General features: G+C 37.3%; 1 protein-coding gene across 7 annotated transcripts in view; it reads left to right on the top strand.

Annotated features, from left to right (window-relative positions):
• The window catches only part of specc1 (sperm antigen with calponin homology and coiled-coil domains 1), a 188,496-nt gene that overhangs the window by 90,413 nt on the left and 71,600 nt on the right, over positions 1–26,483 (top strand). For all 7 annotated transcript variants that reach the window (XM_082171392.1, XM_082171394.1, XM_082171396.1 and 4 more), the window contains 4 exons: positions 8,938–10,370; positions 18,473–18,680; positions 20,030–20,103; positions 20,396–20,571. In XM_082171392.1, the coding sequence (XP_082027518.1) occupies positions 8,938–10,370; positions 18,473–18,680; positions 20,030–20,103; positions 20,396–20,571 (1,891 nt within the window). The remainder of the gene's footprint in view (positions 1–8,937; positions 10,371–18,472; positions 18,681–20,029; positions 20,104–20,395; positions 20,572–26,483) is intronic.

The raw sequence follows: 26,483 nt of genomic DNA, 5'->3' as shown, positions 1-26,483 counted from the left end.
CTCATCTACACAGACGCAGCAGTTCCCATTTTTGCAAACCATACATAATTACAAGAAAAAATATTACCACATGAGGGAAATCATTGTGGTGTCCATGAAGATGTGAAAAAATAGGCATAAATCTAGCTTACACATTTACCCAAATTATTCAGGCTACTTGTAGTAATGACGGATCAAACCTTTGGGTTTCTCCCCACACAACGTCACTTCTCTGTCTTTTACGGCCCTGACGAGAACGTCTGTCTCCTCGGCTGTGAACCGCTCCTGGCGTGCGTCTGGCAAATCCGCCATTATAATAGCAATTATCCCTTTTAAAGGGAATGTGAGATGACGCTCTGATTGGTTTATTGCACGTTACACCCAAACCACACCCATGAGTAATGTAGCTACTTCAGACCAACCCATTTTAGATTTGCATCGGGCACAAGAGTCATTTATCCCGCCGGTATAATAGCAACAGCGCCCGAGATCCACCCACAAAGTTACTTGCGTTTCGCGTTTGATACTTGCGTTTCAGATCGTTAAAATAGGGCCCATTCACTTTAACACATTGTTTGATAACTTTAAATATTTAAATGTATCTTTCTATTCATCATGCAATTCTTTATAACCACACTTTCATTCAAATGGTTGGTTTGATTTTAAAGTTCTTTGGACACTTTCTCAGACTACTTAGATTTTTGTGTCCCCCTGACTGGCATAGTGATATGAGAATCATAAAAGACTTTCGCTTCTGTTTCCACGGATGCTCTCACTATTCAGGATGGCCAAAGTGTGTCATTGTTCTGACGCACATGGAAAGTCATTGATTCCATTTTCCCCTGCATGCAGGATGTGGAGTGGAATGTCAGCATTACTCCCTGGCTACATTTCCATGTTTACAACCAGCTACAATATGCCCATCTCATTTACTAGCTGGACAATAGGAAGATGTGCTAGAGAACCAGGAATTGTTTTTAGGCTCTTGCTACTACATACAGTAAACTTGCTTGGAAAACATTAGTCCAGCCATGAGGCTGAAGGTTTTTTATTAGGCATTAAACATGAGTTTATAAGAATTCTTTACCCATCTTACAAATACATCATTTTACTGCTGATACCTAATGCCATGTCAGCTGACTGCCCAAGACTTTGCTTACTCATCTGTCAACCCTTTGCAGTACTCCAGGGTCATTTCATGATGCACTTCATCAAAGATGTCCAGTCTTGTGATGATTATTTCTGTAATTCTAAACTTTATCCACAATTACCAGCAGATGATTGAATGCACTGTCCACATAATGCTGTGAAACATATTTAATTTTGACTGAAAATGTTTTTTTTTACAAGTAAACTGTTATTTGGTAATGCTGTTTCATGCTAAGAGGAAACATTCCCATTTTGCATAACAATAGCTGTTAATAGTTACATTATTGTAGTCTGAGCTCTTTCTTTCAGTCATGTTAATGCACTAAACCAACTCAAATTAGAGTGAATTCATTACTGGCAATATAGAAACCAAACTCCCATTCATTGTGATGTGGAATAAATTTGTCTCTGAATAAAGTGTCCTATTTTATTTACCATGTACCAATAACAGTCTCTGCTTAGTGGCAGTAGGACAATACAGACCTTGTCTTTTGGTTTTCAAGATTAAGGATGGACAGATGACTCAGACATGCATATCTTCCACAGTCTGATCTTCTACACAAAGCTGAAGTGCTGCTTTTCAGTAAGGACTCTCTCTTTCTGTTAGTTTTTTCTCAAGCCTTCATTGTTGGCTCTTTCATCGCACAATTAGTCTGTTTTGCGAATGCATTAGCTTGATGTTTACATTTTCAGTCCCACACCATCTCTATCTTGCTTTCTCTGTCTCTCGTTTTGTTTTTCTTCTTTCCCTCTCCCCTTCCAAAGGCTAAAAATAGAAAGTTTTCACAGTCATTCAAGCATGAGGGCAGCCAAACACACATACATTTGGAGTAAGGAAGAGCTTGTCTTGCACACAAATTAAGGTTCTTTTGTGTGGTCAGTCATTAATCAATTGCTTGCATAATTCTGCTTTTTTGCTCTATTTAACTGCTTGAGTGAACTTAGTTCCCAAGTTGCAGTTCGTACTATGCGTTCTTGACTGAAACATGGCTATTGTGTGCATTCTTGGCATGTTCCCTGACATGGGGGAGGTCAGCGAGGATGGAATAGTTGAATTCAGTAAAGGGTGATTCATGCAGTGTAGTAAGATGAGATTTTGTAGGAATGGCACTGCCCAAGCATTAGTCAGACTTATGGAAAAGAGATCTCTAATCTCATTCTTTGCTTGTTATGCAGCAAACATACACTCACCTAAAGGATTATTAGGAACACCATACTAATACTGTGTTTGACCCCCTTTCGCCTTCAGAACTGCCTTAATTCTACGTGGCATTGATTCAACAAGGTGCTGAAAGCATTCTTTAGAAATGTTGGCCTATAGCCTATTGATAGGATAGCATCTTGCAGTTGATGGAGATTTGTGGGATGCACATCCAGGGCACGAAGCTCCCGTTCCACCACATCCCAAAGATGCTCTATTGGGTTGAGATCTGGTGACTGTGGGGGCCATTTTAGTACAGTGAACTCATTGTCATGTTCAAGAAACCAATTTGAAATGATTCGAGCTTTGTGACATGGTGCATTATCCTGCTGGAAGTAGCCATCAGAGGATGGGTACATGGTGGTCATAAAGGGATGGACATGGTCAGAAACAATGCTCAGGTAGGCCGTGGCATTTAAACGATGCCCAATTGGCACTAAGGGGCCTAAAGTGTGCCAAGAAAACATCCCCCACACCATTACACCACCACCACCACCAGCCTGCACAGTGGTAACAAGGCATGATGGATCCATGTTCTCATTCTGTTTACACCTAATTCTGACTCTACCATCTGAATATCTCAACAGAAATCGAGACTCATCAGACCAGGCAACATTTTTCCAGTCTTCAACTGTCCAATTTTGGTGAGCTCGTGCAAATTGTAGCCTCTTTTTCCTATTTGTAGTGGAGATGAGTGGTACCCGGTGGGGTCTTCTGCTGTTGTAGCCCATCCGCCTCAAGGTTGTGCGTGTTGTGGCTTCACAAATGCTTTGCTGCATACCTCGGTTGTAACGAGTGGTTATTTCAGTCAAAGTTGCTCTTCTATCAGCTTGAATCAGTCAGCCCATTCTCCTCTGACCTCTAGCATCAACAAGGCATTTTCACCCACAGGACTGCCGCATACTGGATGTTTTTCCCTTTTCACACCATTCTTTGTAAACCCTAGAAATGGTTGTGCGTGAAAATCCCAGTAACTGAGCAGATTGTGAAATACTCAGACCGGCCCGTCTGGCACCAACAACCATGCCACGCTCAAAATTGCTTAAATCACCTTTCTTTCCCATTCTGACATTCACTTTGGAGTTCAGGAGATTGTCTTGACCAGGACCACACCCCTAAATGCATTGAAACAACTGCCATGTGATTGGTTGATTAGATAATTGCATTAATGAGAAATTGAACAAGTGTTCCTAATAATCCTTTAGGTGAGTGTGTGTGTGTATGTATGTATGTGTGTATATATATATATATATATATATTTATATATATATATATATATATTTATATATTTATATATATATATATAACACATATAAACATATTGAACTGCTTAGAACCAAATTAAAAGGTTTTTCATTCGCAATGAATGACTGATTTTTTTTTTCACATCTACAGACCCTTTCCAAAAAATTTGAATATCATGAAAAAGTTTATTTATTTCCATAATTCCATTCAAAACGTTAAACTTCCATAGATTATAGATTCAGGGCCCACAACTTAAACGATTTCAAGTATTTGGTTGTTTATTTGTACATAATTTGGGCTTCCAGCTCACAAAACCCATGAAAACAGGATTTAAAAAAATTTGAATATTACATGAAATCACACAGTAATTACACAGTAATACCATGGTCATTGAACCAGGTTTTGGTTATTTTGGCAGTGTGGGCAGGTGCAAATCCTGCTGGAAAAGGAAGTCAGCATCTCCATAAAGCTTGTCTGCTGAAGGAAGCATGAAGTGCTCTGAAAATGTCCTGGTAGACGGCTTCGTTGAGTGGACAGCACAGTGAACCAACACCAGCCGATGACATGGCTCCCCAAACCAACACGGACTGTGGAAACTTCACACTGGACTTCAAGCATCTTGGATTGTGTGCCTCTCCATTCCTCCTCCAGACCCTGGGACCTTGGTTTCCAAATGAGATGCAAAATTTGCTCTCATCAGAAAAGAGGACTTTGGTCCACTGGTGCTTTATTAAATCCAGAGTCAACGCAGCCGTCTACCAGGACATTTTCAGAGCACTTCATGCTTCCTTCATTCTTATTCTATAAGAAGCAATTCTTAAACGTTATAAAGCAATTCTGAGAAATTAGATGTTGCTGAAGATGAAAATGGTAATGTATAATGCAGGAGTGTGCGTCCTGGTTCTGTCTTTGATGGATATGTGTGTGTGTGTGTGAGAGTGGTAGATTATAGATTTATAGCATCTCTGGTCCCAGCACAGCCTATCCCAGTGGAGTGTTTCATTCACTTTCAGCTCTCAGATAGGGAAGGGAAACTTAAATACATTAATCTGAATAAGAATAACTCTATCTAGTCACTCAGAACAATCTTCTTAGAGCTATATGAGAGAGAAGGAGCTGCTTTCTTTAAAATCAATCATCTGGCTTTGCCAGCCTTAACTGTACCATCACATTTCCTATTCAATGCTTCATCTTACCACAGCACTAAAACGTAAACAGTTTCATAGATTGATATTTTATTATAATTTTCTATTTTCTATTGCTATTTTTTATTCATAAAACACATTACTGCAGCTAAACAACCAGTGTGGCTAAGTGAAGATGATGTCATGGCTCTTTAAACTAGATAATACAATTTTCTGAAAGAAATTTGAGTGATTCTTCCACATGTAGAACTTGCCACCACTCTGCTAGGGTACCAGGTGGTTGCCAGGGCATTACTTTGAGATGTTGCTGGATGGTGACTGGACTAGTAAAAAGAGCCCACTTCAAGTCTATGATATTCTGGTCCCTAAACAAGGGGCTCCCTACTTCAATAAAGACTATGCATTATTTTATTTTTTTCTGTTTTTATTGTGAACCAGAGGAAAATTCATTAGCCTGATGCTAAACCTTTCTCTATTTGGACATTTCCTGCCACCTGAGCAAAAACATCCGTTACAACAGATCGGTAAAGGTTACGTCATGCAATTGTATCTTAAAACTTTATATTGCTATTTTTATTTGATTTGACTTAAAGTGCCCCTATTATGCTATTTTAAAGGTTTTTAATATTTCTTAAGGTCTCCTTCAATAGATTTACGTGCATCCAAGGTAAAAAAACTGGTTCTCATAATATACATTGCACATCACCTTATTTCTCAAAGAGTCTGAAAACTCTTCTCCATTCGGATAATGGTTTTCCATTCTGCAAGCCTACTTTGATTGGTCAGATGGCCCAGTCTGTTGTGATTTGTCTACAGCTTACAGTGCGCCTATTACCGTATCTGAATTTCAGCTCTGGAGGATTCCTCAGCACTTGTATACACAGTGATACAAACAGTACGGATAGCCTCGGTTTTTCCTTATCCTCCTTATTGAGTCCTTATCCTTTTGATGTACAGTACATGCAAAGTTAATTTGTAGCACAGAAAACAGCGTTTTTGACATGTCAACAACACAAACCAAACACTTCCAGGCCTCAGCTACAACTACAGTGATTGAGGGTGGGTCAAAGTAGATTTGTTTGTGGTCAGCCAGTGAAGACCATAGGCTGGAATTTTATGCAAATTTGTTACAAAACAATGTAGGTATGTTACGGAAATAAAATTCGTTTCGGCAGTTCAGAACCAGTTCTTTATTTTAGGAGACAATAACTTTATTTGTCGTGCACTCTGATCTTTAAAACATTCACAAACAGTTGATGTAACTTAGAAATATCAAATCATATTTTTGAAAACAAGCAGCTAATTTTGAAGTTACTAAATGAAGCAAATTTTTAGATTACCTGAGCAAACATTTTTTACAGAGCTGTGTTAATTGGGCAGATGACGTGACGCATGTTTTTTCTGTAATCAAGTGTAAATGTTTATTGAACTGCATTTCTCAATTAAAACAACACATGCCAGTGGGGCATAGAACATCATTTTATTTAAATATTATGATTTTGGGACGTAAAATTTATTTGGTGTTGTTCATATTTCAAGGTGAATAGCAAAATGTCCTGCGGTGTGACTGTAACATTGATGACTCATCAAATGTAAATATTAGTAAAATAAAGCAGGTATGCTTGGAGCAGCTAATAAATGCCTTGGCATTTTTTTGTATGCATTTACTTACTTAACTTAAGTTTTCAAAATGCTAAAAAGTACTAAAATAATATTTACAGTACATTTAGTTTTGAAACACAAATGCTGTCCTGCAGTGTGACATAGGATATTAGATTTTTGTACTGGCAGTTACATGGACAGCCATAGGGGTCCTTTAGTCAAGCCCCCTACCAGGAAGTCCCCCAGATGTTTGGATGTGCTAAGGAGGTTAAAATGTGAGTGTTAATCTCTTATTAATTTGATATATTTGATCATTTCTGTCAGACCATGAACGTGTCCATTTTTGATAGTCCTGTGGTGTGACTGATCTAGACTGATCTAGTTCGAGAAAAAATAAAAATATTTTTAAAAAAGAATCATATTCAGGTTTAAAACAATGAACTTATTCAGTTACTGTAATGCCCAAGGTCAGTCTTGTATAGCAATTACTCAAAATGGCTGCAAAGGTGAAAAAGTCCTGTGGTGTGACAGCCCGTCCTGTAGTGTGACACAATTAAATCAGATGTCTAGCTAGATTCTCGTCTGTTATGTTTGCAATATTAAACATAAATATAAATATATCTCTGTCTCTATATATATATTAAACAAATATTGTAAATATTATATATAATATACCTATATTATACATATATTAAACATAAATATATATCTGTCTTCATTATACATAATATACCTATATTATACATATATTAAGCATAAATATATATATATCTGTCTTCATTTGTTTGTTGTATGTGTATGTTAACAGTCACTGATCATTGTTTTTAAAGTGATTTGTCAGTTTTTAGGCATGAGTAAAGAAAGGACAAGGAGGTACAGGGAAATGATGAAGTCAGATTTCTCTTGTTCACTGGAATCTTTGTTCAAAGAGCTGAATTGATGATTTTAACATGCTTTTAATTATTTTAGCATGCTTTTAATGACTTTCCCCTGAGAAACAAGATATTTGTTTAGTCTTTTAAGTTAAAAATAGAAATGAATGGTCTTTATGACTGGGTCTGATCTGACACCTCCAAAATGTTAATTATTCAGTATGTCTTGTTCACTATGTTTTTAGTTCAAATTCATACACTAAGTAATAAGATTGTAGTGATATGGTGGATTTTCATTAATGTTCAAATAGAGATGCAAATGAATTTGTTTGTTACAAAAGTATTCAATACATTTTACCATAAATGTTCATACAGTGTTTCATTTCGTCCTGTGGTGTGACGGGATGTCCTGTGGTGTGACATCACTTCAAACACAATTAAACGACTTTTACTATGTTAACTAGCTTAAATAATTATATGCATTTGAAAACATTGCATAATATAACTATATAAAAAAATAATAAACATTTTCAAATATTTTTTCTCATTTTAAACAATATTTCCACTGGAGTGAGTGGTAAAAGATGGCACAAGCAAAGAATATGATCGAAAAACAGCTGTGAAAAAAAAATAAATGCAGAATTTTAATGATCATTCTTTAAGAATACTTGTTAAACATAAAACATACCTGATTTGTATTTGAAATTAATAATATTTCAATATTTGAATTTTATAGTAATGTCATGTCACACCGCAGGACATATTTTGCCTGGAGCTGTGAGAAAAGCTTAATAAATTACATTATGAGAAAAAAAAATCTGCTAACCTCTAACAGTTTCAAAAACAACAGTATTTGTACTTTACAAATTCATACAATTCTTAAGCAATTTAGAACTTTGTTTTAAAAAATGCTGTTTCACCCTTATTTGTCATCTACCCAATTGTGCTGTTCTTTACCAAGAAATTCTATAAAAAAAATGAATCATCATCAAATCACAACCATTAAATTATTCAATCTTATTCAATTATTCAATTTTTACAGCGAATGATTTAGCTCACTTCATGTTAGTTCTATGAGATCTCTAAAACAGTGATTTCTTTAAAAACACTGTTGATTTGAAACAATAAAGGCATCAGCTTCAACAAGCCCCAGTCCATCATTTTTTGTGTTGGTATATTTGCTGATTATTCCAAAACCCACAAAATCATTTCACCAGCCTGCCCTGCCAAAGAATAATTAACAACAAACCGTATAAAGAGGGGATATACATCACCCACACCCACTCTGGTGCCACTAAGATGCCAGTGTTCTTGTTTTTACTGTGGCTATAGTGCAGTGAAGCAGTGCCTGGTGGCCATTTGAATGTGACGAGACAAAACACATTTTGTCCTGTCATCACTCTAAATGAATGATCTCTCACACAGATACGCCAGTCTGTACAATGGAATGAGAAAAATGGTCACATTGTCTAATATCTCTGGTCTGGTGGACAGGAGCTGGTTAACCACAACAATGTTGTTGCTTTAGTTGTTTCAGCATATTGCTGTTTAATTTATATGAAAACATCATTCATTTTTATATTATCATTTATTAGGTTAAAAAATAAATATAGTCGCCCAGAGGAATGGTTTTGGTTGGTTGTATTTCTCAAACAGTTTTGTACAGTATGACTATACTATACAGCTTATACTATGACTAAGATATCCAACACTAACAAAACATCATTATTTCCTCTCTACCCAGGTGTCCAGTCAACCAAAAAGTCAGGGATCCCAGCTCCTCGTGAGATCCCGCAAAGCATCTCCAGAGAACGTCTCTCATTGCGTGACCAGCAGAAAAGCTCTACAGCCAAAAAGATGGTCAGCAGTGCCAGCACCTCCAGCCTGTCCGCGCTGGCCAAGCATTCTCGTGGCTCTGTCAAGACCAAAGCAGAGTCTGTTGTTTTGGATAAGACCCTGCTGGAGAGTCAGGTGAGGGAGCTTCTGGCTGAGGCCAAAACCAAAGAGTTTGAGATCAGTAAGTTACGGACGGAGCTCCAACGACATAAAGGGAAGGATTCATCATCAGAGGCTGGTACACCAGAGGGGAATTCAGAGATAGAAAAGACACCGGGACAGCCTGGCGATATCCAGGTGCTCGTAGGGGAACTAAGGGAGAAGAATGGACGTTTTCAGCGTGAGTTGGCCACCTTGCGGGAAGAAAATCAGGCTTTGAAGCAGAAGCTTATTACATTAGAGAGCACTACAACACTGCTCACCAGCTCCAGCAAGCATTCAGTTAATGGGGTTTTACCAGATGGAAGCCACCTTAAAACTTCTGGCTCATCTGGTAGTGACATCAAAGGTTCTCCTTTACCCTCCTCAGACTCCTCAGAGTTTGAGAATATTCCCTCGCTTTCAGACTCAGTCAGTAGCAGCATTAAGAGTGTGGTGCCCAGTGGTGTGGTGAAGGAGCTCTCTGTGGAGTCCCTGACAGACCGCATCCAGAAGATGGAAGAGAGTCACCACAGTATAGCCGAAGAACTACAGGCCACTCTACAGGAGCTGGCTGACCAGCAACAGGTTGTCCAGGAGCTAACAGCTGAAAATGAGCGTCTGGCGGAGGAGAAGGGCCTCTTACAGACTTCCCTACAGCAACAAAGGGAGCGTGTAGAACTCTTGGCGCAACAGAACGAGTCCCTTCTCCAGAGGCTCAGAGAACAAGCTCAAAGTCAAGAAGCTGAGGCTTCACGTGCCTCTCGGGTTGCAGAGCTTGAACAGCGTTTGGCTGAGCAAGTGGAGAGCTCCCGCTTCGAAAGAGAGAAGCTGGTTGACATCCAGCAGCAGCTCACAGGGAGTCTTAGAGCTTTGGAAAAGGAGAATCAGGAGGCACAAATTGCTGTTAAGGGCTTAAGTGAAGAATTAGAGCTTCTTCAAGGGCATCTGGATAGCGAGAAGGTTGCTAAAGATGAGGCGGTGAGGAAAACCGAGGAACAGCGGCTAGCCACGGAGGCTTTGAGAGTGGAGAATGTCAGTCTGAAGGCGCAGGTTGAGGTGGAGAGGCAGAAGGTAGCAGAGTTGAAGGCGGTGCAGAGCGCCAGTGACAACACAGAGTTGCAAAGTCTGCTCAAAGCGGCGCATGAAGATAGAGACAAGCTGGAGCTGAGCTGCACGGAGCTACGACAAGTACTGCAGCAGGTACGCAGTAAAACGGAGTGTGCTGAGGGTGCGCTAGATAAGGGATAGAACAGCACTGGTAATTTATAATATAAAGTTGCAGGTATCACACAATTCAAATAATCTTTAAGTGGCCAGTTATTTGTTTATTTAATTTGGTAATGCTTGTATGCAATTAGGATATCGTAATGTAATGCAAATTGTAAAATGTCCTATGAATACAGGTGATCATATAGTATACACTAGGGATGAGTCATGATTTTCGAATATTCGATTAGTTGATTTTATCATAGAATATCGAATAGATTGTTATTGTCTTTAAAAAAATCCCCATGTTTTCGGTTCTAATGTGGTGGTGACACGTTCATGTAACCAGAGGGTGGCGATGCCAATAACACATCTAAAAGATGTCAATCAACTCTCAGACAACAGAAGAAGATACACATTGTCTCACACCAGAGCATGTGATCAGAGTGGTAATATTTCCTCCAGAGTGGAGAACGCATTTCTGAAGATTGCGCTTCGCTGCCTCAGTCCACAGAGCACCGCTCGCTCAGAATGCCCTTTGTGACATCTGGTTAGAAAATATGTGAAATAAGTAGGGCTGCCCGTGCACGACTTAAGTTTTATTCTAGTTGACTAGTAGTAGTTCATTTAAGCCATTAGTTTAATCGCATATTTATATTAATTTTATTACCTTAAATTTGCGATATGCTAATTTAGGGCGATATGGCCTAAAAAATCCACGATTTTTCACAAAAATTCCGATTTATGATTTATATCGATTTTGTACATTTTGGCGGGTGTACTTGTGCTGCCTCTCTATGGCAAACGCTGAGCCCGTTCGGAACTACGGGAGCCCAGAGGGGAGCATCGGCGGATGTTAAAGAGAAAACCGATTTTCATTCAAACAAGTCGACGTAAACTACACATTCGAGTTAATCGATAAAACCGATTTATCGCCCAGCCCTAACTTAACCCTCTGAGGTCGAGAAACGCGCCGACGCGTTTTGCTGGATTTTTTTCACATAGCAGCAACATAAACTTAAATTACTCCGTCATTTATGGTTATACAGAAAAAAGAAATATAAAAAAATAATCTGTGATATTTCTACTTTTGTATGTGTCCACTTACAATCAAATCAAAACATTGTGCTTTTGTAAAATAAAGAAAATAAACAGGGTGTGCGTTCTGCCTCTCTGTCGCGGTGAACTTTTTTTTCTTGAGCACGTCTAGACGTCTTGAGCACGTCTATAAACTGAAACAAAACTCAACAAATACTTCTCACACATTTATGAGCCATTTACCTTTATAAACATTTATAAAAGTGTGTACTTTTAAATGATCGGATTCAAACCGAAAACAAATATTCTCTGTTTATGTAATTTGTATAAAACCAACAGGATGTCCAGTATCTCAAACGCTTGCTAATTACTTTTTAATTCGACACGCCCACTCGCGCAAACGTGATTCACATGCAAATCTCCACATGGAACGCGAACGCCCTCGTTACCTCAAACACAAAACACCCAAAAACTTCACAAGTCTCTGCTTTTCGTCGAGTTTGGAAGACACGTCTGAGCTTACATTGGATTTACCCCCAGAAGAAGAAGAACGCGATTTGAAGACAAGAAAGATGTAAGGTAAGAAATTCTTACTTATTAGTTTATGGTATTGTTGCATAAACTTCACATTGCAGTTGAACTGTTGCTAGATATATGGTGAATATTATACTATTTAGACCCGTGTTTACTGTTAAATACTGTTTGTGGATATCTGCTCAAACATAGATATGTATAACCATAATGTTTAATATTTTGGAGCGCGATGGCGTTTGAATGTATCATATTTTGGAGCGCGCTGTGGGTTTGAATGTATCATATTTTGGAGCGCGATTGCGTTTGAAAGGAAAAATGCACCAAACATTAGGCTTTATGTTTTTACTATTATCTCATTTCATATCATCATAACGAATGGAAACATTTGAAGTAACATATGATAATCAATATATTTTTCTCTAGCGTAGTTGTTCTTGAAATCTTTTGGAAGATTTCATTTATTGTTATTATTATTTTATGCAGCACTGCGTGCGTAGCCTAATGCCTACAAGGCACAACAAACCTGGTGTTCATTATATATTGTTGGAAACGTGTGTGTGTGTGTATTCTGTGAATTTTAAAAAGAAATTTTAACCAGAAAAATCTAAAATCTATTCCCAAAATCGTGCAGCCCTATAGTTTCTCTTGATATCAGTATGTTCACAGTTTTTTCTTTTTTTTTTTCTTTCAGGGACCAGATGCAACTGAGTCCTGCTGACTTCAACATTCACATGAGTCTCTGTTAGAGTTCTCAACGGGTCGGGTCGGCCCGACAAACCCGACGGGACCCCCGGGTTCGGGTCGAAAATATAAACAAATGACTCGGGTCGGGTTGGACGTCGGGCTTAATCTTTTCCGCTCAGTGAAAAAAAAAAAAAAAAACATTTATTAATCATCGCACCGTAAAGAAAGGCTGGCTACTGCGTGTAACGTGCATCATGGAGAGGGGCGGAGGCAGACCTGACGCCGCTGCGTGCACGCCTTTAGCCTGGCCTGGAGAAGAAGATGGAGTTGGTGAAAAGTAAATAAAAGTAAGCATACGATTATGTTTGTAGGCTAGGCCTATTTTGTTTAAAAATTCTTCAAAAATTGTGTGGTGTGAAAAGTAGCCCGCCCGCTGGCTGGGTACATGTTTGAGTTCTTTTTATTTATTATTGTGTGAAGATTTTTATTTAAGGCATATTTATATAGCCTATTAATATATTTAAAGTTTATTGTTTCAGTTGTTTGTATTGTTAAAGGGCGTGAACATTAAAGGTTGATTTGAATTCCCGTCTGGCGGTCATGATAATACGTGTATGAGAAAAGAAAAAAAATGCGTTGATCCGTTTATAACGGATATAACGCAGCGTCGGGCCGCGGGCCGGGTTCGGTCAGATAATTCATGTTGATGTGTCGGGTTACATCGGGTCCGGGCTTTAAAAGCCACGGGCCGGGTCGGGTCGGGTTGTAATTTTCAGGCCCGTTGAGAACTCTAGTCTCTGTACATGAACATGGTAAAGTGAAAATCAAACACCTTGGAAATGAAAGGTATGTACAATGTTTTTAGGAATGGCACAAAGGTCTCTGTCTTTGGATCATTGTTTTCAATGTGCTCTTTTGTCATTTGTTGTGTATTTTTGGATTGTGTTGTGTTGTAAATAAATCCAAACAATCTAAAAGCCATTCTTTTTTTAAATCTCCTCATTCTTTGTGCAAGGTTGCTCTGAATGACAGGGCCTGATCGCTCCTAATAGGGCAGTTAGGGGAGTGTCTTTGTCTTTCTCAGGTGTTAAAAGCTTACATATTCATGAGATGATCACGCCTCTTCGCATATGGCTTTGTCACACAAAACACGTCTTAGAAATTTTAAATCAATATATTGTCTTATCTGAATGAGCAGTCAGGGTGATTTTCACATAGTTTTGGAGCAAATATTCTAGGCTATGTCATACAATTTTCAAAAGTCTTGTGAAGAAATAATCAGTATGGGTTTCATGGCCTTATTTCAGTGACAATTTTTTTTTGTATTTTCACAAACCACGCATAAATGTCATTATCTCAAAACTACAAACTTTTACATACATGCTGCTGATATATTATTGTAGCAGAGTTTGTGCTGAATACAGTGTAATTAGACTTTAGCCATGAAAATGTCACTAGTAACAGAAAAAAACACAAATGTCAGAGCATGTCAGAACACCTCCAGGGCCAGAAAACAGCTCAGACCTCAGAGGGTTAAATATATATGAGAGAGAATACTAAACAATAGGTTACTGTCGTAATATATTGCCTAGCACGCATAAAGCTTGCCACAAAGAACTGGCAAAAGCAATGATTATGCATGAAACATTTTAATTGTTTATTAATAAACTAGTGTTTTCTGCGTCAGCTGCAAAGATGAAGTTGATGATGCTGACTCGCCATGTTTGCAGTAGTGAAAGTGCCTTTAGAGAGAAATGCACACTTCATACGAATTAGCCTACATTAAGCAGAGAGTAGCCCATTTCTTTTCGTTTTCAGTTGTTTTGTTTAAAAGTAGACATTTCAAGCTTTCTATATATATATTTCTCAGGTCTTTGAGGCAAGTAGCTTATACACTGAGTTTTGGTTCATTGGTATGGCGCCTCCGTGTCCTGATTATATTGTCTGATATATTTATTAAATCCAGGCAATTGGTTGATGAAACATTGATTAAAATTAAGATACAATTTATACCAAACGAAATTCACTTTTTAAAGAAAGGTTTTCTACAAAACAAAACTTATGGTGTATTCACACCTGCCTTGTTTGGTTCGATTGAATCGAACTCTAGTTCGTTTCCACCCTTGATGCGGACCTTTTGGGCAGGTGTGAATACAGCAATCGAACTCGGGTGCGGACCAAACAATCGAACCGAGACCCAGCTGAAGAGGTGGTCTCGGTACGGTTTTAAACGAACTCTGGTACGGTTCGTTTACGATGTGAACATGAACCGACCCAATTGCAAGAAAGCACTGCGCCTTTACGTTCATTTAATTATTTCACTGCTCTTATGCTCTTATGAGGATACTTAACACAACGGACATTTTGGCATAATGGTTTGTGTTATTGTTCGTTCAAGTGCGAAAGAGAATTCCATTCCGGCGCGCTGTCTGGCCACACGATACTGTTGCGCGTCTTTCTGCGCATCGTGTGTGCATCATTGGAATGGAATGAATGAATGAGTGTGTGCATCAGGACATTCACTGGTGGTGGTTGAGGAGAGATTCCCTGATATGATTGTAAAGCGCTTTGGGTGTACAGTAGTACATATGAAAGCGCTATATAAATACTTCATTCATTCATTCATTCATTCACATACAGAGCGTTCTCTTTAGTCTAATCGCGCATAAATGCTTGACGGAACCATCTTGCAGCACATTGTCGTCTTCTCAAAATCCGAATTACAACATTGTATAGAATGATGACATTGTATCATATGATACTCATTAGTTTCTTCATATTGCGTTTGTAGAGCATAACACAAAATCAGTAAAAGAACAAATATTGCAGTATGAAATATCTCCATGCTGAGCCTTTTTTTTGCACTTCCTGATTTCCCTACTTGAGAATCCTTGTCCAATGAATGGACGACCTTAGCACACGTGTGGTTTTGTTTACAAATTTTGGTTCACTTGCAAAAAGAGCAGTGTGAAAGCGAACCGTACCAAAAAAAAAAAAACATTTTATTTGGTCCGGACCAAAGCAAGTGAACTATCGGACTTTCCTGGTGTGAATACACCCTTAATTAAGTGGTCAAAATCTTGTCTGATTTTCGAATAATAATCGAATAAAACCCAGCGATCTTCGAGTATTATTTTTGCTTGAAATGCCCATCCCTATTATACACCACGGATTATAATCCTGTTCCCGGAGGGCCACCTTCTTGCAGAATTTAGCTCCGACACACCTGCCTAGAAGCTTGTAGTGATCCTGAAGACAGCTGTATCAGAAATTGCTTCATTCACTATTGCCTACATTACTTCACTAATATAGTCTGCTAAAAGACTTGCATCATTTACATCATTGAATCATTTTCCTGTTATCACTGCAAAGCTGCTTTGAAACAATCTGTATTGTATTAAGTGCTATATAAATAAAGGTGACTTGACTTGACTATATTAGGGTATAGAGGTGATTTTGGACACAGACATTAATTAGATGATTCAGGTGTGTATAATTAGGGATGGAGCTAAACTGCTGAAAGGTGGACAGCCCTGGTATACACAAACCGACAGTTCCAGCACCTTGTGGCATTTTGTGTTTTAACTTTTAACTTTATCAAGAACACTAAGTTAGTATCATATTCAATATTCATGATTTTTTTTTTTTCTGGTCCGCCTTGGCCTTGTTATCTCAATGCATTTCCACTGCATTTTGAATGTCCTGCATCCATTTCCTGTCAGCCAAAAAAACAAAATGTAGATGAGACACATTACCCATATCTCATTCTGTATCTCATAAATGCTCAGATTCCTCAGTCAAGGACATTTCATAAACCAGTTCCAAAGCTCTGGCTATGCTTCTTGGGAAGATTTGCATCATTTACACTTCACAGGCTTAGATGCACACAGTCAATATTTTTTTTAGAGATGCAAACTGTTTGAGATCATTTTAAGGCATTTTAGGAATTTTAGGTTCATAATGTAGTGAAAATAGTCTTGGTGTTGGAAATGGATGAATTCTTTGTCCAATTGGCTTGTATTATGACTATCATCATCTCAGAGGTAATTAGTGCCAAATCAACCATAACTCTTTTTTGACATACTCTTTTTTTTTTTTCTTTTTTTTTTTTAGCTACTTGAGAGTCCTATTTTTGTAATGATAGTTTTGGACAACAGTCTTGGAAAACATAGAAAGCTTTGTAGACCTTTCTGCCTTCAAGAAAATGTATTGTACCCTTTGGGGAAAATTTATATGGTATATTAATTTTAAAAGTACAACTACCTCTGTCTGGGTGTTCTGTCAGCTCTCTAGTTCACTCTTAATGTCAAAAAGAAATGCAGTAACCTATAAAAAATATCACCACATATACAGAAGTTGTATTACATCCAATCACAGAGAATATATATTTTTTCATATTCTGCACGGAGCACCAGAAAATTAGAGAGTCTACGTAAATATTGAAAGGCAAACTTTTGTTGCTCCCTAGTTTGCACTTGTAAATGTTGTAGTCATGTAGTTTAGGGGTGTACCTCATCCTTTAAAATATAATTATACACAGACAGGACCATTATAAACCCACAAGAACATGAACATCACTGGCACCTCATGGCTGTCACTTGAACCAGTGCACCTCTAAATGCAAAATTAACTTTGATTTTGTCTATGACTTAACCACTGTAAGTGAGACAAATACATACACCCTAAGTCCGGATGTCATCCAGGGAGTTGCCATAAGACAGAGCTTTAGGATGCCATGCTCTTCTCAGAGCACACGGAGCAATTCTCTGTGCACAAGGCTCTGAAAAAAGAGCTGAGCTGTTCTGCTCTATACAGAATAGTGATCTAATTTTCAATTAATTAGTATGCAACACTGGAGCCATATTGTTTTCTGCTGTCTGATCTAAACATTTTCAGATGTTAAGTTTAGGAGGATAATTTAGGTACTTGTTACTACTACATTAAAATGTGCAAAACTACACATTTTAAGACTGTGATTATTCAGTCTGTGGTGAGGAATTTGTTTAAAAATCTTGTTGGATGGATGAATTAAGTGATCTTGTATTTTAAAATGTAATTTATTTATGTCATGGCAAAGCTGAATTTTCAGCAGCCATTTCTCCAGTCTTCAGTGTCACGTGATCCTTCATTCTAAAATGTTAATTTGGTGTTCAAGAAACATTTCCTTAACAGTAGAAAATAGTAGTGCTGCTTAATATTTTTGTGGGAACCATGATTTTTTTTCATGATTCCATGATGAATAGAAAGTTCAAAAGAACAGCGTAGTATTTGAAATACAAATACTTTGTAACATTATAAATGTTTTTACTGTTATTTTTGATACATTTATTGCATTCTTGCTGAAAGTAAACATTTCTTTCAATAAATAAAAACTTACTGACTCCAAACATTTCAAGAGTAGTGTAGACCTAAACATAAATAAACCAAACAATCAACTTCACTTATTTTATTTATGTTTTTATGCGTCTTAAAATAGCATAAAATTCCTACAAATCAGAGGAGTATTTGGCCAAATACAATAGGAAATCTGGGATGGGCAGTAATGACGCAAACCCTCAGCTCTGATTATCTTGTTTTTAGTTCTTCAAATCCATATCAAGTGTTTTAAAAAATATTTTGTTTTGTAATTAGGTTTTGCCAATAAACTCTATACTTGTGATTTGATTAGTCAAAGGCCAAAGACTGCAGTCTGTGTGCAGGGCTGGCACAGTTAAATCATTGCATCCGTCATTGCATCGAAGGGCCTTAATAAATAAGATATATGATCCCTGAATAGCTGCACTACAGTGTTAAAAAATAGTAACAGTGTTTTTGAGGCATGTATGTGTCTGTATGTACAGGCGGAGGCAGACAGGCAACAGCTGCTGGAAAAGGTGGAGAAACAGGAACAAGATCATAAAGCCAACATGCTCGCTCTAAAGGAGAAGTGCAAAGATTCTGAGAACCGGATCAAGGACCTGAAAGAGACCATCTTTGAGTTGGAGGACCAGGTGGAGCAGCAACGGGCAGTTAGTCTGCACACCAATCAGACCATCCTGGACCTTGAGAGTATGACCATTATCTGTCTCCCTGTCCATCTCTGACTCTCAGTGTACCTCCTTGCCAAAGGATTATGCTGTGTCATGTCATGTCATGTCATGTCATGTCATGTCATGTCATGTCATGTGTATGCTTAACTGCTATCCCTCAGCCAATGCTAAATATACTGCATCATCTGGCCTACGCTCAATGGCTAGAGTCTGCTGTAATTAGTAGAACACATTGATTGGACCTGGCAGCCTGAATAGATTGAGACACTGAGCTTTTTAATACGCCATCTTAAATCTTTGCCAAACTGCATCATTCATCTGCTCTGTGAGCTCGTCTGCCTTCCTCTCTTTTCCTCTTTAAGCAGGAGGGAAGACATTTCATGGTGCAGATTATAGTTTTATTGCAGCCTCAGTCCATGCCTGTCCAGCTGCAATGAACTAAATGACTTCAAATCGCTTCTTTTTATGACCCTTAGTTATATATACTAAATAGTATTTATATTTTAAGACTCTGTGGCTTTTAGCCCAAACTTTAAAGTACATGTTCGTGTCATAGTTTACAACCAAATCCAAATATAATTGACTTTAATAATAAAAAAGAAAGAAAAGAAAAGAAAACTAAAAAAAAAATTATAAAAAAAAAGAAGAAGAAACAAAACATGTCTGGAATATATCACAGTAATGACGTTTTTTGGGAAAAATTTCTTTAATTGTTCTGAAATTAATGTAATTAATGTTCCGAAAATCTTTTTTAGCTATGTATAGTTCTTAACAAATGGTAGAAATCTAATTGGTAGTGGAAAGCAAGCTGCTGCTTCCATATTATACCATATCTGCTATCTGAAGCCATCAAAAGTGTTTTTGGAAAAAGTCTCCGCAATTATTTGGAAAAAAAAACAGTACGACTATGAAATATTACTGCAATTAAAAATATTTGTATTTATATAATGATTTATTCCTGTGATTGCAAAGCTGAATTTTCAGAAATCCTTCTGAAATGTCCTTCATAAATCATTCTAATATGCTGATTTGGTTCTCAAGAAGCAGTTCTTATTATTATCAATGTTGAAAACAGTTGGGCTGCTTAATACTTTACATTTACATTTGTAATACATTTTCTTCAGGATTGTTTGGTGTTAGGTTAAAAAGAACAGCATTTCTTTGCAATAGAAATCTTTTGTAACATTATAAATGCATTTTCTGTGACTTCTTAAATCATAAATTGAGTATACTTGTTGAATAAAAATATGAATCTCAAAAAAAAAGAAAAAAAAAAGAAGCTTAATGACTCAAAATTTTTGAACTGAAGTGTATCTATAATTTTTGTGAATAATTATTTTAATTATTTTATTTGTCCTTATTTTTCAGATCAGATCAAGAGGCTGGAAGAAAACAAGGCTGAGCTGGAGAAACAGATTAAGGCCATGAATAAACAGATGAAGGTGGAATTGTTTATCTGTTTTTCTTGCACTTTCTTCTTTTTGTAATGAACTACATCATAATCAGGCATGTTTGACAGTGTATAGTCAGTTTATATAATTCAAGAAAAATATCTTCAATCTGAACAGAACTTGGAGGTGCAAATGCAAGCTGTATTGCAGTCTACCATGTCAGTGCCCATCGGTCGTAGTGATTGAAAATGACATTTCCTTGACCAGCCCCATGAGCTCATGAGAAGGCCAAAACACTTTCCGCTCTACATGACTAAAAATTCATGTGTGTGTGCACTTTCAGGATGAGACAGAGGAGTGGCGGCGTTTCCAGGCAGACCTCCAGACAGCAGTAGTAGTCGCCAACGACATAAAGGTGGAAGCTCAGCAGGAGCTTCGCTCACTGCACAGACGTCTGCAGGAGGAGCAGGAGCACAGCACAAGACTGGCTTCAGAGTTGGAGCAGATCCAGGGCACCAGGTACACAGTTACTCATCAACTCATCACTGCCCTCCTGTCTGCCATCCATCTGGGCTCTCAACTCTAACAAAACTCTCCTCTATTCAAATATCAAACTTTGACAGCCGCTGGCTGGGTTCACTGGTATAGTTTGCTACATTGTGAAGTCAAATTATCATACAATCTCACAATCAGATAAAAATGAGTCATTTGACATTTTAGCTAACTGAAATTCATGTCTGACATTTTAGAGACTAGTAAACTGTACCAATGAACACTCAAATCAGTAGTCATGCAAAATTACCCTCACTCCTCTGCTTTTACACACTTTCTTGCATCTATTTACTCTATTTTTGTGTGTATAGTAGTTGCAAACTGTGATACAGCCCAAAAAGAACCTGCTGTATCCGAAATCAAAGGCAGCTGCCTTGCTGCTCAGTTAGTCCATGTGTTTTAACTCTTAAGTGGGAACATTTCAAACCAGCTTAAAAGACTAGAATATATAGCAACACATCACAACAGATTTAAATGAACTTTAGACAGAAGCATTGTCACTAGAAATGGCATCAGTTAAAAAGTTGGATATTTATGAATGTTCAGTGTTTTTTTTAATATTATTTATATACTATTATACTATTTATTAACATTTTAAATTAATAGCTTTTATTTTATATTTTAGTAATTTGTTATGTGCTTTTGTAATTTAAAAAAAATATATATATCGATTTTTTTTTATATTTCAGTTTATCTTTAATTAATTTTAGTTTTAGTAATGTTTGTACTTCAACTTAGTTGCCAAGGCAACATTTGTCATTTCCATTTTAATTTTAATTTATTTAATATTTATATTTTATTTTATTTATAACCCCATTTCAGTTAACACATATTATTTTTAATCATTTTAGTTTTAGTGAACAGTAACACTGTAAATGTTATTTACTTTAACTGCTCAATCAAACAGCATTTTTATTTTTTCAACCAACCAACAAAGCACACACAAAAACATGAATTGTGGCATGTCATAGGCATTGAATATTATTTTTCAGGTTTCGTACACAGACTCGCTGACTCCCACTGCCTTATTTTTAACACAAATAGACCTGTCATATCTTTTAAATGATAAACACATACATTCAGATAAATTGAGCTTGAACTGACAATGAGCCGATTATCAATTTTATGTGCATTTCATGTGCAAATGTACACAAAAAAATACACAAACATCTCTGGTGTTGGGCTGGCATTAATGCTTTGGTTTTCATTATTTTGTGAACTACTAGCTTTGTAGAACATTTTGCATCAGACTTCACTGCAGTGCAAGCAACAACCTTTTTTCCCTATTATTGTCATGTGACACTAGACCTGTGCACTTCATAATAGAAATCCAATAAGATTATGAGCCTTAAGTGCATATATTGAATACCGGTTTAAGTATTTTGAGATGGGCTTAATAAAATACGGCGCTTTTATAAGTAGTGCGTTTGAGTTGCTAAATATTTAAAAACTCTTCCCCTCCGTTCAAACGGACAGCCAGTGTGTGTTGATCTCCCCACTCCCTCCGATGCTCCCTGAGATTGCTCTCTAAAGGATTTCCCTCTGACCCAGGTGAGTGCACTGCTAGCACCAGCCCCAGCTCTTATACTGAATGCTAGTATGAATACTTATGGATGGTCAGAGTGATTTAATAATTGAGGATGTTCAAGAGCTTGTGTCTTGCCTGTTTTCCTTGCCTTAGCCACCCGCCCACTGCTTTGAACAATACTACTATTTGATTGGCTGTGCTCGTTTTATTCAGAAGGGGCTGGGTCTGCTTTGCTTGCTGGGTCTGCTTTCTTTTTCCTTAAGTTCTTGCCCTCAAAATCTTTGTATGTGGCGACATCTGCTGTTTGCTATGATTTTTGCACACAGATTGTCAAACAAATATCTCATGTTTTTGGAAAAGTTTGAAGGTTTTCTTCCTTCAGTCATCAGACATGCTTATAAATCTGCTTATAAAAAATGTCAGATGTCTTATTGATTTCCAGAGAAATGCATGAAGGTTGATGGTGACAAATGAGCATTTGCTGCCTTGATGAAAACATTTGTTTTATAAATGAAACTCAATTACTGGTGACGCTGCTCATCTCAAAAGTCAATTCCATCTCAAAAGTCAGGCTTTCATCCAAATAAACTCAATTTAGAAAGTATTTTTAATATACCTTTATTTGGACACCATTGTTTTCTTTGTGTTTCTTTCAGAATCTCCTCTGGATCTGCATTTGAGACCTCCAAGACTGCAGTTGAGGGGCGATAGATATAGAGTTAAAACCAATGACTGGTTCACAGTATTGTAATACAGAGTTAATATTGTAATACAGTATTGTAATACAGTGATCAGTATGTCAGTATTATTCATGAAGATGAAGTGGAGACATATTCTGAACAGAATACATGATGTTTTCACATCTGCTCAGAGGAGATATTTGTATTTGTTCTAAAGCAAACAGCACCTGCACTATTTGAAATGTGTTTGAATTGATCGTTTTACCTGTTTTAGGCTTTTGTTGTTGCACCTTTTAAGCAAGGCCAACTGAAATGTGGGGGATAGTTGGAAGACAAAGTGAACAAATTGTGTTAGGATGTATCTGTAACATTAATTTATTATATCCTTAACTGTCTTTTACAGTACAAAAATAGCTTTGTATTGTGCTGCCTTAGGAATAAAGCCAACATTTACAGACCTTTACGACTCTACCAGCACTTTTTGATTTTGTCTTAATGATTTTTAATTTTCCAAAGAGCTGTTTCTGCCTAAAATAATCATAACTCGAATTAGATATATGTAAATGTATGTAATTAAACAGCATTTAATTGCCTCTATTCTATGTAATTTCTTTTATATTTTCTATGTTCACACATTAGGCATAGCAGATACATCTATTTGAGTTACATGAAAACTTTGGGAATTTTCATGTGCCACTTTTCAAATGATGAAATCTTGGTTTCTTACTGTTGATGGCATGTCCAACACTAGATGGCAGACAAAGAATTCTTATCAACACTCCAACATATCAAGCTTGTTATAGTCTTTAAAAACAATTAGATTATTATAGTTAAAACCCAGTTGGTTTACAACTTTTAAATGCTTTCATTTGATTAAACAAACACTAACCAATGAAGATTACTTGTATTGCATTGCATTTGCTGTAGGATGGTTGTCTCATTGTTTCTGTGTCATCACTAGAAGTAGTAATAAGAAGTAAACAACTTTGCTAAGCACTTCTGTTGTTGTTCCTCATGCATGAGGGACTTTTCTGCTCCACTCACATTCCTATTTGCATTGGTTAATGATGTGTGGCCAATTTCAGTTTGAAAGTTTCTCACTGAAATCGATGGATGTGAATCACAATGAAATTATAAATGCAAATAAGACATGACTCTCAAGCATGAAGTATCAGGTCCTCAACTGCCATTTTGTCAATACTCAGGTTGTATGTCTCGCAGGAGCATATTCCTACTAGATGCAGAATTCACATGCTGGTATTATCAGTTTAGAACATGACTGTGCTGAAATAGGATTACATGTTCAGAAGTAACACACCTCTGCCTTTAAATTATGCAGTATATGTTGTGATTTAGTGTGCAAATGTAACTTATGTACTGTTTTCATGTGACTGCAATGACTTGTGTTTTCATGAGAGACACACTACTGTTTATCTCTACCACATGGGGTTTTAAATGTACGTTTAAAAGTGTCGTCCATGTATTCTGTTCTTTTGAGGTCAATAAATCAAACCATTCCAGCATGTAATGCCTTTGTGTGTTTTTAAGGATGCTTCCACTGGGGCTTCTCATTTTCCCATGTTTCTATGCATTACAGTGAAGAAACATGATATTGGCAGTTTAGGACTTTATCCTAAAATACAGTGGCATCACCAGAGCTGTGTTTTAAGAGTTCTTGCTGATATTTTGCATGCATACTTTATGCATATCGAACCATTTTTGTACAAAATGACATTTCTGCTTCAATTTAGTGTGTTCAAATGTGCATATACAACCTCACCCTAACTGAGAGTTTTGTGGAGAATTAGCTCTAATATACCAACACACAAGAGCACCGGGAAACTGTCTTTATACTTGCCTGACTCAAAGAGTGACTACTGAGCATTGATAAAACACGAGAAATGCTATCTTTATGGTCATATGCAAAAATTATTTAATAACCCAGTATTGCTGTTCTTTCAAAAGTTTTTGTGAACATTGTTTATTTATGAGAATCAAGGTTATTATAGTTGTGCTTTTTTAAATTAGTTTTTATTTTAATATCATTTTCAAATTTCCTATACATTTCAGTTTAGTTTTAGTTAGTTTCATTAATGGTTTTGTTAGTTTTAGTTTAGTTTTTATTTGTGAACACATTTCTATTTAGTTTTTATATACAGTATTTAGTTTCAGTTTTAGTTTTAGTAATTATAGTTTAGCAGACTCAAGTCAAGTCACCTTCATTTATATAGCGCTTTTAACAATATGGATTGTTTCAAAGCAGTTTACAGTGATAATAGGAAATTACCGTAACATATTGTTTAGGCTTTACAACAGCTCTAGGATAAAGTTATTGTCCAGCTAAAGTTAGTGTTGATTGATTGATTCACTTCCGTTGCGAAGATCATTAGTTATTAAATTATCGGAATTATCCCGACAACATTTTATCTGTACTGAGGTAATGGGAAGGGAAGGAGGCCTTCACGGGAGGGACTGGTTGACACTTCAGGACTGCGTTGTCATCGTGTCCAAGCACAGGTCCTTCATCAGATCTTGATACGGCCTGGATCCGACGGACTGTGGTAAACCACGGATAAACAGAGAGACTAATATTACTAATATCATCCTTCTTATGATGTAACAAGCACTTCAGGATTTATGGGGAGTGTTCCCGGTTCCGGCTGACCTAAACTATGCAGCCTAACATTGAATTATAGAAGTCTATAATGTGTTGTGTATGCTAGGCCAAAGAAATGTGTTTTTAGTCTAGATTTGAACTGATAGGGCCCTATCTTGCACCCAGCGCAATTGACTTTGTACACCATTTATCATTCCTATTTTGCACCCGATGCACAGCAGACTTTTCCCTCCACAGACGCACGTCAGTAAATTAGGGAATGAATTTGCGCTCCCGGGGGCGGTTCAGCGAAAAGAGGAGGCGTGTTCTGGCGCAAACGTTCCCTGGTGCTATTTTGCAGTTCCAGAAAACAATTCCGCCACAGACCAGGAAAAACCTAGTCTAAAGTCCGTTATTCAGATGCTATTTTAAGGCTGCATGCTTGGCCATAATGTAGCGTGTGCACAACACGCATACACTTTGCTTCTCTCATCTACACAAACGCAGCAGTTGCCATTTTTGCAAACCATAAATAATTACAAGGAAAAATATTCCACACGAGGGAAATCATTGTGTGGTGTCCATGAAGATGTGAAAAAATAGGCATAAATCTAGCTTACACATTTACCCAAATTATTATACGCCTATTTAACCGAAGCTAATTTGGGTGTGTTTCTCCCGTTCCCATACAATGTCACTTCTCTGTCTTTTACGGCCCTGACGAGAACGTTGGTCTCCTCAGCTGTGAACTACTCCTGGCTTGCGTCTGGCAAATCCGTTATAATAGCAATCCGCTATGGAACAAGCGCGCCTGCTTTTAAAGGGAATGGGAGATGATGCTCTGATTGGTTTATTTCACGTTACGCCCAAACCACACCTATGAGTAATGTAGCTACTTCAGACCAACCCATTTTAGATTTGCGTCGAGATCCGCCCACAAAGTTACTTTCATTTCGCGTTTGATACTTGCGTTTCAGATCGTTAAAATAGGGCCCATAGAGTGTGTCTGCCTCCCAGACAATGTTAGGAAGATTGTTCCAAAGTTTTGGTGCTAAATAGGAAAAGGATCTACCGC

Source organism: Leuciscus leuciscus (genome assembly GCF_965113295.1).
Source record: "Leuciscus leuciscus genome assembly, chromosome: 5".
NCBI classification, from domain to species: Eukaryota; Metazoa; Chordata; class Actinopteri; order Cypriniformes; family Leuciscidae; genus Leuciscus; species Leuciscus leuciscus.
The sequence above is the reverse complement of the archived record's forward strand: the minus strand, read 5'-3'. Positions and strand labels throughout refer to the sequence as shown.